The sequence below is a fragment of the Astatotilapia calliptera genome, chromosome 16 (genome assembly GCF_964374335.1).
Source record: "Astatotilapia calliptera chromosome 16, fAstCal68.1, whole genome shotgun sequence".
In the NCBI taxonomy this organism is placed as follows: Eukaryota; Metazoa; Chordata; class Actinopteri; order Cichliformes; family Cichlidae; genus Astatotilapia; species Astatotilapia calliptera.
Genome location: NC_137437.1, coordinates 7,378,297 through 7,395,781, shown reverse-complemented (window position 1 = coordinate 7,395,781; position 17,485 = coordinate 7,378,297). Strand labels below are relative to the sequence as shown.

Genomic DNA, 17,485 nt, shown 5'->3' with positions numbered 1-17,485 from the left:
TGCAGCTTCGTACCATACTGAGGGGACACTACAAGGAGGATAGCTCTACTGACCTCTATCATCGGCTGATAAATATCACTCAAGGAAGTAATGAGTCCCCACAGAACTTTCTATTTAGGGCAATCGAGCTGAAAGAAAGACTCCTAGCATCATCAAGGGAGCCAGGGACAGATGAACAATACAGTGTCGAACTGATTCAGAAAAAGTTTCTGCGAGCCGTTGGCACAGGTCTGATTAGCGACAATGTGAAATACCAGATCAAACCCTACCTGGATGATCCAGCAGTCACTGACGATGTGCTGATTGCAAAGACAAATGAAGCGGCCAGCCTTGAGTGGGAGAGGCAACAAAAATTCAGAAAGACCACCCGAGAAATGAAAGTAAGAGAGATAAAAGCAGAGGCACAGTCAGTGCAAGAGGCAGCAGTTGGTGCAGTGGGTGGGCAAGACCAGCCATTCTCCACCTCGACAAAAGGTAAAGCTGCTAAAGCACCAGCAACAGTGACACGCAAGGAAACTGAGCTGTTTGATATCATCAATCAACTAAAAGGGGAAATAGCTGAAATAAAAGGAGTGATTCGTGAGTCGCACCGACCTTCTCCCTCACACCGCCCAAGCCTCAAACGTGGCTGCAGGGATTGTCAGGACAGCAATAGAGGAGAAAACTGCGACCACTGCTTCAAATGTGGACAAAGTGGGCATTTGTCAAGGGGATGCCGCACCCCGAGAAAACTTCCAGACAGGGCAGAGCAGATTGGTATGTCAGCTAGCACGGTGAACCCACGCCCGTCACCCTCTTTTCAGCTACTAAACCAAGGTGAGCAACAACAAGATGTTCACAAACTCTTGACGGACAGTATAAAACATTTGGAGACAAAAGCAGCAGCCGCCACACCAGATAAGAGGAATGAAGCGGTTTCCGTCAGCCTCCTCTCCCCAAAACGAAGAGCCCAGCTCCTCAATCTTATAGGGAGGAAGCACCTGATCACCTGCCTGCTTGAGGGAGTAAAAACCGCAGCGTTGTGGGATACGGGATCACAGGTTTGTCTCATAAATGAAAAATGGAGACAACAGAACATCCCACACCTCGAAGTTAGGAGTTTAACTGAAATCATTGGGCCTGGTATATTAGATGGGAGGGCAGTAAACCAGACACCAATCCCATTTTCCGGGTGGGTTGAAATCAAATTCAGGTTGCCCACAGAAGAGGCTGCGCAGTTAGAATTTCTCGTGCCAGTATTAGTAGCTCAGGAAGACGGGGTGGCGGAGGAGCCAATAATTGGCTTCAACGTGATTGAATACATGCTAGAGAGGGGAATAGAGCCACCTCGTGCTGTAACAGAAGCTGTTAGCACAGCATTCTCCATTGACTGTAAGAAAGCTGAGGTCTTTATAAAGGTGATGAAGAGTGGAGACGATGGGCTAGGTGAGGGCAGAGTGAAAACTGGGAGAGAATTAATGAGTATCCCACCTGGTCAGACAAGAGTGGTCAAGTGTAGTGTGAGAGCAGGCCCACTCCCAGCAGGTCAGGATGTACTGTTCGAGCCCAGCCCCTACCCTCAGATGCCAGAGGGATTGGAGGTGCAAGAGGGCGTTGTCCATTTACAGCAAGGCAGGTGGTCCCGTATGAGCCTCCCAGTCACTAATACCAAAGCTTATGAGATCATACTGCCTCCGAGAACTGTTTTGGGACAAACTCAGAGGGTTCGAACTATTTACCCAGCAAACACAGTGACAGTGGAAATAGAACAAATGGGAACAACAAGATCTACTGTAGAAGCAACAGCTACACCTCCAGCTAGCCAAATTGGGGAACAGGAAAACAGAACAAGAAGCAACAGTGAAGGTGTTTGGGACCCCCCAGTTCCCCTCGACCATCTCTCTCCGGCACAGCAGCTGAAGATCAGGCAGCTATTAAGGGAGGAGAGTAATGCCTTTGCTCGTGATGAACACGATGTTGGCAATATCCCCTCACTGCAGCTTAAGATCCGCCTCAGCGACCCCACACCTGTTCGCCGAACATATACATCAGTGCCTAAGCCACTTCATAAAGAAGTAAAAGAATATTTGGAAGACTTGCTGAATAGAGGGTGGATAAAGAAATCAAAATCCCCCTACTCCAGCCCCATCGTATGTGTGCGAAAAAAGGATGGCGGCCTCCGCTTGTGCTGCGACTATAGGGAGCTAAATACGAAGTCAATCCCGGACCGCCATCCCATACCACGCATACAGGATATGCTCAACACATTGAAAGGAAGCTCCTGGTTCTCGGTCTTAGACCAAGGGAAGGCTTATCACCAGGGCTTCCTGGAAGAGTCAAGTCGCCCTCTCACAGCATTCATCACACCCTGGGGATTGTATGAATGGGTAAGAATTCCTTTTGGGCTGTCGTCTGCACCGGCAGAGTTTCAGAGGTCGATGGAAGAATGCCTTGCAGGGCTGCGGGACGACACATGTCTGCCTTACTTGGATGACAACCTTGTTCATTCAAAAACATTTGAGGACCACTTAAATGATCTAAAGCAGGTCCTGCAGCGTTATCAGAGCCATGGAGTGAAATTAACACCCAGGAAATGTGAACTGTTCAAAAATCAGGTGAGATTCCTGGGGAGGTTGGTAACTCAAGATGGTCACACCATGGACCCCGCTGACATTGCGCCTGTCCAAGCCTTAAAACAAAGGAACCCCACCACCATTGGGGAAGTGAGGAAGCTGTTGGGATTCATCTCATACTATCGCAACTATATTCCTAACTTTTCGCGCATTGCAAAGCCACTCTATGACCTGCTCTCTTCAGAAAAGCCAGGGGAAGGGAGAGACAGGAAGTCAAAACACAACAAAAAGACAAAGAATCAAGGGGGTCAGCTACCATCCTCTCACCCAGTGGCATGGTCAGCTGAGCATCATCAGGTGGTCTGTCAGCTCGTCAACTTCCTCATTCAGCCCCCCGTTTTAGGTTATCCTGACTTCGAGCAACCATTCATCTTACACTGTGATGCATCACAGGAGGGACTTGGAGCTGTGCTTTACCAAAGACAAAATGGGAAGCTAGTGGTTATTGCATATGGGTCTAGGACCCTTACTGCCCCAGAGAAGAACTACCACCTTCATTCAGGGAAGCTGGAATTTCTTGCCATGAAGTGGGCCATATGTGAGAGGTTTAGAGATTATCTCTACTATTCACCACCCTTCATTGTCTACACTGACAATAACCCCCTCACATATGTGCTGACAACGGCAAAACTGAATGCAACCACACACAGATGGGTGGCCGAACTCGCTGACTTCCAGTTCTCCATCAAGTATCGACCTGGTAGAGCTAACAGGGATGCAGATGGTCTCTCACGAATGCCCTTGGATATGGAACACTACATACAAACGTGTACAGAAGCAGTGACACCTGAGGTCCTAGACAGCGTGACTCAGGCTCTGGCTGTTCAGCTGCAGGGAAGTGAACCCTGGCTCTGCCCGTTAAACATCTCAACTGTGGTAGCAGAGCAAAGTGAGGAGGTAGGGATGTCAGGTCTGGAAATCCCTAAGGCAAACTTAAGAGATGCACAAAAAGAGGATTCTGTGATCGGGGAAGTCCTGAAGTATGTCATCTCTAATCGGTGGCCAAAAGGCAGAAAACAGGCAGGCAACAAAGAGATCGCTGCCCTGGCAAGGGAAAAACAGAAACTGCACCTTGATAATGATGGGTTACTGTACAGGAAAACACTCAGCCGAACACAGCTACTCCTGCCTAAGAAGTTCCATTCGCTCATTTATAAAGAACTACATGAAGACATGGGTCACCTGGGGGTGGAGAGAGTTTTGGCCCTCATTCGGGATCGCTTTTACTGGCCTCACATGCAGAAGGACGTGGAGCACTACATAACACAGGTGTGTAGTTGTCTAAAAAACAAGCGTCCCCACAAGCCCACCAGAGCCCCACTGATCAATATCACTACAACGTACCCGTTTGAGCTGGTCTCCATTGATTTTCTACATTTGGAGAAATGTAAGGGAGGGTATGAGTATATCCTCGTGGCCATGGACCACTTTACACGATTTGCTCAGGCTTATCCCTGCAGAGATAAAAGTGCCAAAACAGCGGCAGAGAAAATATTTGGAGACTTTGTGTTGAAGTTTGGTTTTCCCACACGGCTCCATCATGACCAGGGAAGAGAGTTCGAAAACAAACTCTTTGCCAAGCTGGAGGGATACAGTGGAGTCAAGGGGTCCAGAACCACACCATACCACCCCCAGGGAAATGGTCAGGTAGAAAGGTTTAATAGGACACTGCTGGCCATGCTTCGGAACCTCCCAGAGGGGGCAAAAGCAGACTGGAAGGCATCCCTGGCAAAGGTGGTCCATGCGTACAACTGTACGCGCAGCGAGGCTACTGGATATGCACCTTATTTCCTCTTGTTTGGGAGGAACCCCAGACTCCCCATTGATATGATTTTTGGTCTCACAGCTAATGACCAAAGCCCTTCTCATCAAGACTATGCTGAGAAGTGGAAGATTCGCATGAAGGACGCTTACAAACTGGCCTCGGCGACAGCCTGTAAGGAGAGTCGACGGGGAAAAGTGCTCTATGACAGAAAAACACATGGTGCAGAGCTGTACCCAGGGTGCAGAGTACTGGTCCGAAATTTTGGTGAGAAGGGAGGACCAGGGAAACTGAGATCCTTCTGGGAGGACCAAGTGTTTCAGGTGACACAAAGGAAACATAAGGAGAGCCCAGTATATGAGATTAAGCCAGAAAATGGCAAGGGACGTGTCAGAGTCGTCCACAGGAACCTCCTGCTGCCGTGTGACTTCTTACCAGCCGGAAAAGTCAACTCCCATGCAGAACTGGGAAAGCAAAAACAGAAAAACAACAAGGACAGACATGAGCGGCATGAGCAAGAGGACAGTTCGGAGGATGAAGATGAATGGAGAGCAATCAGAGGACTGTCAACAGAACAAGGGGAACGTGGTAGACAGTCCTGGTGGACAGAAGCATCAGAGTTCAATGCAGAAAGTGGAGCAGGCAGTAGGGAGGATCTCTGTGATGACAATGACAGGGAACACCAGGAGGATTGCGAAGAAGAGAATCTTGGCGTGAACGATATAGAACACCAACGCGACCAGCATGACGAGGATACAGAGACACGAGAGGACATTAAAGACACAGAACAGACGCACCAGCTCGAGATGGAGTGCAGTGACCAAGAGGACACTGACCAGTCACCTGTCAGTGTGAAAAAGTATCCTTTCAGAATGAGAAAACAAAAGCTAATGTTTACTTACCACAAGTTAGGACAGCCAACGTTAGCACTTGAATAAATACCTCAGACACAGTCATATGTTACATATTGCAGTAAAGCAGTTATAACAGTTACATTTTCGGGTTTTTATTAATGCTTATTAGAAGGATAGAAATGTTAATTCTGTTTTGTTAGCTATAAAGAAGACAGTGGAATGACCTGTAATGAGAATGGCACCCATGTCATGTAGCGAGGTTATGTCCAGGTGAGAGCACCTTACTCAGTAAAGATGCAGATACCCGTGATATGGATGGAAAAGCAGTGGACTGTTATCGTGCACAATAACACCTGCTGCGACATATGACATGAAGGGGAGATACATGTCATGTGTTTCACTGTGGCTAGCAGTGATGCTGAACTCTGACTCCTAAAGGGATGTAGCCTCCTACGAGCAATGTATAGTTGCCACATAAGGACTGATATCGGTAGAATGTCGGGACGCCATTAACTTTTTGAGGGGAGAGTGTAAGGACAAGAAAGACATTGTGGACAAAACAAGACACCCCCCATAATCTTTAGTGACAATATTGTAGTGAGTTAAATGGTCTGATTGTTCAAATATGTATTTTCTTTGATTGTGGTAAAATAATGTGTGCCCCAGTCTCCAAAAATGACATAGTGCAGGAAGCGTAGTTATTCCTCCGTTACACCACAAGAGGGAGTATCCCCTAAAATGAGCAGCTCTAGCGGGAGTAAAGAAGCCAGCCACTACCCATAAGGCAGTGCGCCTATAAGCGTTATGTGAGACTGCAAAAGTGTGTAACGCTGTGCTATGTCCATGTATATATTTGCAGGTAAGCAGATACAAGATGGTAAATAACTTAAAATGTGTCTACAGATGAGTCCACGGGGTTGCAGAGAATGTGGGAAAGTTGGCCGTTAATCCCCACTATGTGTCATTAGTGTATAAGTTATTGGTAGCGATGTGAATTAGCTGTGATGCTAACGATTAGCAGCTAGATCTGATTCATTAGTTTGTGCGGAAACCTCGTGGCACTTTTGTGGCTTTATACCTGTACCGGGCTGTAATCACAGCAGATGTAGACTGGTGGATCACACTACCTTTTGTTTATGTTTATTTCATTGTTACACGGTAAGAAATATTAGTGATTTGAGTTTAAAGACTACCCATAAGGCAGTGCGCCTATAAGCGTTATGTGAGACTGCAAAAGTGTGTAACGCTGTGCTATGTCCATGTATATATTTGCAGATGCAGTAAAGGCGAACTCACAAAGCCACACTGGTTTCAATTCATTTTAATTCAAGTGTGCAACACTTTCTTCCTGACAGATGAAGTCCTGCGCAGTCTTGATGTTAATTTTAGGGAGAGGAATGTCTGCTTTACAGAGAACCATATCTTCCACCAGAATCCGGTGCTGTATTTGCTCGTAAGCCTTTAAAATAGAAAATTTCTCTGGACTGTTGCGACACCCCTGAGGGGAGGGCAACCACAAAAGTTAAACCAGAGTGCTGCTCTGAGCGCTGGTGTCATGTTGTGTGGGTGCATAGCGCTTGGACATCTTTATTCTCTGTATAAGAGCAGCATCAAGAAGGTCATCCCTTTTAATGCGGCAGTAGAGGGTGTTGCCCCAGTGGGTTTTGTACAGCTGGTTAAACTTTTGTGGCTGCTCATCATGCTCCTCCATGGTATTCCAGGTTTGGAGGACCTTGTTCCTCTGCTCAGTGGTAAGTGATAGCTTGTCCTCTATCAGGCCAATCTCCACAAACACAGAGCAGAACATTTCCAGCTTTTCAAATCCAGGAAGAGGGTTTGAACTGCAGGCATCTTCCAGGAAAATGAATCCGATACAAATTTGGTTGGTAAAGATTAGAGATGGACTGATCCGATATTACGTATCGGTATCGGTCCGATACTGACGTAAATTATTGGATCGGATATCGGAGAGAAATAAAAAATGTAATCCGATCCATTAAATATCAAAAAAGCACCTCACAAAACTTGCGACACGGCGTAACTCGGCTCATAACCGTAGCACGTCGGAGCAGTGTTCTCACGTGATAGAGCGGCTGTGTGTATTTGTAGCCTCGCTACCAAACCAGCATTTCATCTCCAAGGAAGTTATCCCAGAGAGAAGTAAAGCAAGTGTGTAAGTTCATCTCTGAATGTTTGTAAAGCATTCCCACGTTAAGCTTAACAACCGATATATGGAGCGACTGCCTCTTCTTTCCCCTGTCTCCTGCTGCTCCTTCAATCATGAAACTGATCAATGATCAGCTGATCGGCTTTTCTGTCGTGAGGCCGTCTCTCTTCTTTGTTTTTGGCCCACTTTGCACCAGAAAGAGGAAACCAGCAGCTGAACAACAGCAGCACGTTTAACCTTGGTAAGCTGTTGTTAGAATTTATTTAACCCTTTAAAGCCGGTCGGAGCGGACACGCTCCGTTTTGCTACTATTTTAGAATCCCGGTAGCACTGCAACCAGGTAAGCTAGCGCAATATTTTTTTTTGCATATGAAACCGGAGGAGTTGTACTTACATCTTGTGCCATCAGCTTGTCCTAGGTCACAGTTTCCTTCCACATATAGCTTTGCAAAAACTGCATAAAAAGCATTTGCAGCAACAAAAACATAATATTCCAGAAACACGCTTTGCTGATCCGATCAGCTGTTCATAACACTTCCTACGTTCATCGGCGTGAACTATCGCATGTCCGCCATGACCTGCCCAAAACCGGAAGTGACGTCATTTTGAGGAAATGTAGTTTTTTACCATCAGGGCCTCATGAGCCCATACTTGTGTTTTTTAAAGTTATCTTTGACTTTATGACTTTCTGAATAGTTTCTGGGATGCTTAGGACTCATATTGCACTGCTGGAAATAGTTTATTTTGATGCATATGCTGCTTTTTTGCAAATTTGCATTATAATATTATTTTCGTTTTTCCTGCAGTATATTAAAATTGGTGTATTTCAAAAATAAAACTATGAAGACACTTAAAATAAATTTCCTGTGGTGGGAAACTATTTTTTGCAACTTTTTTGTATTTACAGTTTTGAGGGATAAGCCTCCCTTGCAATTTCTGTAATTACTATGCACTTAATGCATACATATTACTAAAATTTGGGCTATAATTGTTGTATTGATGTATATCAACTTGAAATGCTCCCAAAAATGGCACTACAGCATGTAAAAATATAATATAAGCTCTGGCGGACTTGGTTCTATGGTAGGTCTTAATGGGTTAATATTACTTTCTACACCAGGATTCTTTTCTACGTAGCTGATGGCTGGTAACTGTGCAGGGGGGGATCTAGCAAAGTTTAGCCAGGGGGCCAATAGGGCATTAACACGGAAAAGAGGGCACAAAGACATACTTTTCTTTCTTATTCTCATTTAAAATGTCTAGCTTTTAATAAGTAATTATCTGAATCTTACACACCAAGTTTTTATCTTATGTAAAATATATAGAAGTCCATTACTGTATATAGTAACTGTTAAGTCTAATATACCCCAGTAAGCTATACTATAGCTTTTTTTTTAATAAGTAAATTGAACATTAAGTGTTAGTTTTTCAAGCAGTTTTACGTTAGACAAGGCCACTGTTAGCTGTTTCCATTCCTTAAAAAGGCTGAACTACCTGCTGGATTTGAGAATTAATCATGTTATTAACTCTGGGCCTTACACAGAGTTTCTGTCTGATTTCTCAGACTTTATATCTAATTTAGTTTTGAGCTCAGATAAAATAATTATTGTGGGTGATTTTAACATCCATGTAGATGCTAAAAGTGACAGCCTCAACATGGCATTTAATCTGTTATTAGACTCAATTGGTTTCTCTCAAAATGTAAAAGAACCCACCCACCACTTTAATCACACTCTAGATCTTGTTTTAACATATGGCATAGAAACTGAACATTTAACAGTGTTTCCTGAAAACCCTCTCCTGTCTGATCATTTCCTGATAACATTTACATTTACAATAATTGATTACACAGCGGTGAAGAGTAGACTTTATCAAAGTAGATGTCTTTCTGAAAGTGCTGTAACTAAGTTTAAGAATATAATCCACCCACTGTTATCATTTTCAATGCACTGTACCAACACAGAGCAGAGCAGCTATCTGAACGCTACCCCAACAGAGGTCGATTATCTTGTTAATAATTTCACCTCCTCACTACGTATGACTCTGGATACTGTAGCTCCTGTGAAAACTAAGGTCTCTAATCAGAAGTACCTGACTACGTGGTATAATTCTGATAGAAGTAACTTTTAAGTTTAAACTGCAGATGTCTATTATTAAAAGATACCTCCGTTATAAAGCTTTCAAATGTATTAAAATGTTCATATATTTTTGTATCACATGCCATTACATCCTGTCACGTACACACACACACACACACACACACACACACACACACACACACACACACATGCTGATAAGTAAGCTTGAAAAACAGGAAATGCTATGCAACTGTCTCTTGGTGTAAATAAATCTGACTGCAATTCCTCGGTTGTGAGTATCACCCGATCACTCACCCGTGCACGTAGCTCTATGAAACTCCTTATGACTGTCTTGTATTTCTTCATCGTATTTAAAAATGTCACACACCACTGACATTTAATTGGTCCTCCGAGCCGGAGAGTTGACTGATATTATTATATCATCTAACTGTCCACAGACGGAGTCATCGGATCCTGACGTCGTGATCGCCTGCACTGCAAACGCTCGCTTCCAGGAAGACGAGGAAAGCCCAGAGTCGTAAATTCGTCTACTGGCCAGTGTCTTACACAGGCTTCACGGCGGCAGGACTCGATTACACCGGGAAAGAACACAGCGCTACTTTGAAGGTGAATATAACACAGTCATGAACATCATGCGTTTAGAATAAATCGACTTTAGAACGACACTCATGACCGTAGAATCCTGTGTGGATAATGTAGAATCCTGTGTGGATAATAAGAGAATCCTGTGTGGATAATAAGAGAATCCTGTGTGGATACTAAGAGAGGTCCTGTGTGGACCGAAGGTTAGAAAGTAACCTATAAGACGGGATTGCATGTCCTGTGTGGACCCCCGCTAAAAACTTGACTACGAAAAAGAGTGTCGATTAAAAGCAGGTTTCCATTTAAACGCGCAATGTATGTGTGTGTAAAGAGTAAGTACATATTTGAATAGAGACTCCAGGTCTCTGTACTACTCTTCTGTTTTCCTGTGAGCACCAATTGGTGAGAAAGAGGGAAGGTTGCGCTTCAACGCATAAAATTGAGGCCGCCCTGGGTTTAGCTCAGGGTAGAAGGCTGCCTTAATAACCTCCTCTGACTCTAGTACCAAGAAGTCTCACAGTGTGTGTGTGGCAGTATTAATAAAATAAAAGCATGGGAAACAAACCCACAAAACCTGAACTAACAGTAGAGGAGAGTAAAAGGCGCGAGGAAAAAAGAAAAGAAAAGCAGAACAAACAGGCTAAGAAGCCACCCGCTGAACCCAAATGGTTTGCAGTCCCTCTGCAGTAACTGTTTTAAGAGGAACCTTACAAACAGAACTAAACAATGAAATATAGTTGGCATGACGATCATGCCCAGATTGTATAAAATAAATAAAAGGAAATCATTCACATGAAAACCTTTTCTATAAAAAGAGAGATGCATAAGGTAGATTAAGGCTGTGTCATTGTTCAGCCAAGGAAAGTGTGTGAAAAGGTAAATGTCTCCAGCCTGGATGACGGGTGGGACTGCAGCCCACCCAGAGCCCTTGATGGATACAAAATAAAATATAGAAACAAAAATAATAATAAATTACTTGGTTCGACATGCAACAGAGAGAATGAATGTGACTGAAGGTTGGATCTGAGATGAGGCAAACAGAAGACCAGTCTAAAAAGTAGGCACAAACCTGTTCAGAGAAAAAGCAAATTTGTACAGATTGGATGAATTCTAAATTATCTGTTTGCTGAGTAAGATGATCCTAAACTATTAAATTGGCTCAGTAGTAGTATAGTGATTTACACTGATAAAATGTTGTAATATACTGTTGTCATTATATAGAAAGAAAAAGATGATAATATTAATAAAAATATAATAAATAATATTATAAATAATATAAATATAAAAGTAATATTAATGACAAGTATCCTAGTCAGTATGATGTGAGATGGATAATTGTTATGAAGTAGTCTGCATCAAGCTTAAGGTTTGCTCAAACTCAGTATAATGGCATATGAGATGAAGAAAATAAAGGCAATATCTAAACCAATTAGGTGCATAGAGGTACTTAACCTGCTTGAAAATCTGTCATTTATCCTAGATAAATATTACTGAGATGTAGAGCACATTTATAATGACAACTAATAAGCCAAACCCTGTAGATAATAGCTAAAGCTACAAGATTGAGAAGCTGATTTAAATATGTGGACACTACTAAGCTAATGAGCGAGTTAAACATTTTTATTTATTTGTTTCAGAGCAGAAGCTGCATAGAGGACAGCACAGGGAGCAGTCTATCAATGAATAGAAAACACACATACACAAATTGTTACATGTGAGATTATTTTTGGAAAGAATCAGAAGTGAGATGGTTTTGAATTAAGAAATCAGTGAAAAGATGCATGAATTAAACCTGATAATAACATACAGAGGCAATGAAGGAAGCAGCTTACACTCACTGAACATTAACATGCATAGGAAAAGAAATGAAGACCTGCTTACACTTATACACATAACATGAGTTGGTATTTCTGACCAGAGAGAGGGAAACGGGTAGTTTAAGTACTCAGGATAATAATGAAAATGTCTTAGTTGTGTTTCTTCAGGAGCAAAACAGACCTGGATCAATTCTCCACGTGCAGCGGTCGGAAGAAACCCATAGGTTAGCAAATTTGGGAAAGAAAACTGACTGCTTAAGCGGAGAATTGTGCAGGAGTCTGAAACACTGCAAAAGCAACATATGCAAATTCACGTACATGATTTACAAATGCCCAGTTTTAGAGCTGTAAACTGTGAGCAATTCAAAGTTTAAATATATATATAGAGAGATAAAAATAAGGAAACTTTAACTTCAAAGTTGAAATATGTAAGGTGTGTGAAATGTGTGAATTCTTTGAAAAACTAGAAGGTATCTAGGAATGCCTCAAGTGAAAACGTAATGAACAAAAAAAAACAAAAACAAAGAAGAAGAAGCAAAGAGCAATGGAAACACGGACGTGTATAACATAGAACAATTACTTCTAGGCTCTGAACACAAACCCTCTGTTGTCAGATCTAGCAGATCCAGTTGTAGTAAAAATTACCACAACTTACAGGCCAGTTAAACCACAATATCCCTTAAGCACAGAAGCAAAAACAGGGATCAGGCCAGTAATTGCAGATATGGAAAAGGCAGGCATTTTAGTAGAAACAACTGAAACAACCTGTTACACTCCGATTTTCCCAGTGAAAAAAGCAAACACGGGGAAATATTGACTAGTACATGACCTTTGCAAAACCTGATCTATGGCAAACACTTAGCTCTGAAAGATGAAATAGAATGGACACCAGAGGCAGATAAAGCATTTATTGACTTGAAACTTGCCCTGCAAACAAGCACAGTTTTAGCTTTGCCTGACTGTGACAAGCACTCTCCTTCCTGCGGAAGTAGATGGTGCCGAACACAGCTGTATGCAGAAGCTAACTGAAAAAATGAAACCCCGACCAGACATTTTTAGTACACTGCAGCCTACTGTTTTAGAAGCGAAACCTTTAGCTTCCTCTTTTTCAGCACAGAGTGCAGAACTAGCGGTTATCATACGTGCATGCTGCGCAAAGGTCAAGATATATATATTCACACTGACAGTCAATATGCGTTGCACACCACAAAAGGTAATTCAGAGGTTACTAAAGGCAATAACTTCGCAGGCCAAGCCGCAAAGAAGGCCGCACAGCAATCAATATGAACTTTAATGTCTGAAACTTCACAGCTAATACCACTTGATGTACTTAGAGATGAATAGGAAGCCGCTTCTATAGCAGAGCGAAAGAAATGGCTAAAGTGTGGAGCACGGCTACAAAATTGCTACACAAGACAGCAGCATTAGTGACAAATAGCTTAAAGCATTTGTCAAGGGGTGGAATGATGAGTATCCTCCCCAAACACTTCTATACTCAAAATTTTGCAGCTTCAGCACAAGAGCCTATCAGAACATGCATGATTTGCCAGAAACATAATGCCCAAGGGAATCTAAGGCCCAAAAGAGGTCATTTCCCCACTCCACCTCACCCATTTCATACCATACATATGGATTTCATCCAACTAAACAAACACCAGCAACTAGAGTACGCACTAGTAATAATAGATGTATTTTCAAAATGGCCTGAGATCTATTCAGTGAAAAAGGCTGATGCAATAACAGTAGCAAAATGTCTGTGCAATCACTATATTCCAACATACGGAATACCAAGTCTAATAAGATCTGATAATGGCACACACTTTGTGAATGAAGTCATATCAAAGGTATCTGAAGCATTAGGTTTCAGCATAAAACACCACTGTTCATACCACCCACAGAGCGCAGGATTGGTGGAAAGGACAAATGGCACTATAAAACAAAGATTGAGAAAATGTATGGAGGAAACCGGCCGCCCATGGCCTGAATGCATAGGGTTGGTTAAAATGTGGATGAGACTAACACAGGGCTCAAACAAACTAACACCCTTTGAAATAGTGCATGGGCGACCCTTTCCCCTTCCTATTACTAGTGAACCAATAGATAAATCAATAAGAGAAACAACATTAGCAGAATGGATGGCAAAGGTGCTAGAGAATAAAGAAATAATAACGAACAATCAACTGCCGAGTGATTCTCTTCCAGTCTCTTCCAGGTTGAAACCAGGCGACTGGATCCTGATCAAAGTACTCCAAAGAAAAAACTGGAGCACTCCCAGGTGGGAAGGCCCCTACCAGGTCCTGATCACCACGCCCACGGCATGCAAAATTGCTGAACGACCTTCGTGGATTCATCAAAGTCACACCAAAAGGGTAGAGCCTATCTAAAGCATAGACCCTAGTCTCCTCCAGACCTCTTTGTGTTCGCCCGGTGGGGGGTAGGGTGATCAGGTGGCAACACTCGTGAACCCACCTCTCTGGCCGGGGTCTACTCACTGGGGGTCTTGAGAGAGAGACACAAGGTCAAGAAGAAGAGACGCTTACCCAAGGGAAAATCATCCAATCAAGATGACCAACATGCTATTACCAACTCTTCTGAGCCTGCTGGTTGTCTCCCAGACACACGGGTTCAACCCTTGTAATGACACAGACGGACAGGCAAAGAAAACAGACGACCTCTACCTGTGTTACAACAAGACAAGCTTCACCTCTACCGTATGGATACCTTTTAACTCATTCTACGTAGGAGGATACAAAGCCGAAGCCTGGAAAGGCTACGACTGGTACCTATCCAGTTCAGACGGAAACAACCCAGGATGGGACACCGTTTTCACTTATACTGGAAACGATTGGATACCATACAAAGAAGATAAACTACAAGGGTCTGCAAAAAATCTTTCAAAACAACTGGACTTGACTCAAGCAAATGATCATTTGATACTGAACTTCAACACAGAAAGCAACCCACTGCTGGAGAAACACCAAGTTCACAGAAAAGAACCCACCTGGTTCCAACAACTAAAAAAATCCAGCACGCTCAGTGGAACGCTGGCAGGAGACTCAAGTTGCTATCATCTAACCCTGTTCATATACAAGAGTGGAAAAGACCCACATCATTTCCTGTCAATATGTAACAACATAACGAAGGAAGTAAACACCTCAACGAGCCCCTCTTCTACAGACACAACTCCTGTTTTGACCAAAGGCCCACTATCAACAACCATGACAGCAGTGATGATAGTAGGGCCAAAACTGAAATCAGACGACTGGTTCCGAATAACCACAGGTATCACAGGACACACAAACAACTGGCTGTTGCTGGCAGAACAAGCAGCTCAAGATGCTAGTGATGACTGCATGGTCTGCCTAGGACCAAGACCAATACTGAGAGTGGTACCTGCACCTATAGGAGAAGATTGCCTGACAGCTGTCATGAACTGTACCAACATTGGAAACTCAAACTGCACAAAATGGGACAGAATTTTCTCCATCACCAAACAAGAAAAGAGAAAACCCATCTTCTCACGAGACGTGACACCAACAAACCACACCTGCATAAATATGACAGGTCCAGGAGAGAGGCTGGGAAGCCTTAATGCATCAAGCTGTCTAACCAGTACAGAAGTGGACCCCTCATTCAAACCAGAGAGCAGAGCCGATGTCTGGTGGTGGTGTGGGGACCCACAACTGTACGACCGCCTGCCCGGAAACTGGACTGGTGTCACTGTTGCTGCCCGTCCAAGTCATCAAACTCTCAGCCACTGACATCACCATAACAGCAGGACAACTGAAACTGGAGGGCCGAAAGAAGAGATCAGCACCAGTACAACCTGGACCAGATCCAACTTACGTCGACGCCATAGGAATTCCCCGAGGAGTACCAGATGAATACAAACTGGTGGACCAAGTGGCTGCCGGTTTTGAATCTTCAATATGTTGGTGGTGCACAATCAACAAGAACGTGGACCGCATAAACTACGTCCATTACAATGTGCAACGCCTAGGAAACCTGACACAATCGGGCCTCCATGCAGTAGCTGAGCAACTGAGAGCTACATCACTGATGTCTTTCCAGAACAGAATCGCGCTGGACATGCTACTGAGCGAGAAGAATGGGGTGTGTTCGATGTTCGGAGAGCAATGTTGTACCTTCATCCCTAACAACACAGCAGCTGATGGAAGTCTGACCAGAGCCCTAGAAGGCCTGAAGACTCTGAACGAGAAAATGAAGGAGCATTCTGGAGTTGACACTTCCACGTGGGACAACTGGATGGACATGTTTGGGAAATATCGGAGTTTGGTGTCATCAATCCTGGTATCCGTATTATATCCGTAGCAGTATTCGCAGCCATGCTCACCTTGTGCGGATGCTGTTGCATACCTTGTATCAGAGCACTGATAAACAGACTTATCGCAACAGCCATAACTCCCCATGTCACATCCCCACCAGAGACTATGATGCTCCTTGAAAACAATGAAAGTGACACAGACTCTGAGGAAGAAGAGGACGACATATAAATAAGGAAAAAGAATTTATAATGTTGAACATTTAACTTTGCTAAATGACACTCTAGTTGAAAATGTACCCGCAAGTGACTAGAAGTTGATAAGATGCAAAATATTTGAACAACAACAGGGAATAATAGAAGTAACTTTTAAGTTTAAACTGCAGATGTCTATTATTAAAAGATACCTCCGTTATAAAGCTTTCAAATGTATTAAAATGTTCATATATTTTTGTATCACATGCCATTACATCCTGTCACGTACACACACACACACACACACACACACACACACACACACACACACACACACACACACACATGCTGATAAGTAAGCTTGAAAAACAGGAAATGCTATGCAACTGTCTCTTGGTATAAATAAATCTGACTGCAATGCCTCGGTTGTGAGTATCACCCGATCACTCACCCGTGCACGTAGCTCTATGAAACTCCTTATGACTGTCTTGTATTCCTTCATCGTATTTAAAAATGTCACACACCACTGACATTTAATTCTCAAACACGTACCCTAAAGCAGATGACTCGTAATCTGGAGAGGAAATGGCGTGTCACAAATCTAGAGGATCATCATTTAGCCTGGAGAAATAGTTTGCTGCTTTATAAGAAAGCCCTCTGCAAAGCCAGAACATCTTACTATTCATCACTGATTGAAGAAAATAAGAACAACCCCAGGTTTCTCTTCAGCACTGTAGCCAGGCTGACAAAAAGTCAGAGCTCTTTTGAGCCAACCATCCCTTTAACGTCAACTAGTAATGACTTCATGAACTTCTTCACAAATAACATTTTTATCATTAGAGAAAAAATTACCAATAATCATCCCACAGATGTAATATTATCTACAGCTACTCTTAGTACCATTGATGTTAAGTTAGACTCTTTTTCTCCAATTGATCTTTCTGAGTTAACTTCAATAATTACTTCCTCCAAACCATCAACGTGTCTTTTAGACCCCATTCCTACAAAACTGCTCAAAGAAGTCCTGCCATTAATTAATTCTTCGATCTTAAATATGATCAACTTATCTCTAATAATCGGCTATGTACCACAGGCCTTCAAGCTGGCTGTAGTTA

At 43.1% G+C, this 17,485-nt stretch overlaps 1 protein-coding gene across 1 annotated transcript; it reads left to right on the top strand.

Moving 5' to 3' along the window:
• Positions 1 to 8,931: 8,931 nt before the first annotated feature.
• On the top strand, positions 8,932 to 16,792 carry LOC145421118 (uncharacterized). Its single transcript, XM_080290962.1, has 2 exons — positions 8,932 to 10,100; positions 14,096 to 16,792. The coding sequence occupies exon 2, from the start codon at positions 14,458 to 14,460 to the stop codon at positions 15,652 to 15,654; it is 1,197 nt and encodes a 398-aa protein (XP_080147088.1). The 5' UTR covers positions 8,932 to 10,100; positions 14,096 to 14,457; the 3' UTR covers positions 15,655 to 16,792.
• Positions 16,793 to 17,485: the final 693 nt, after the last annotated feature.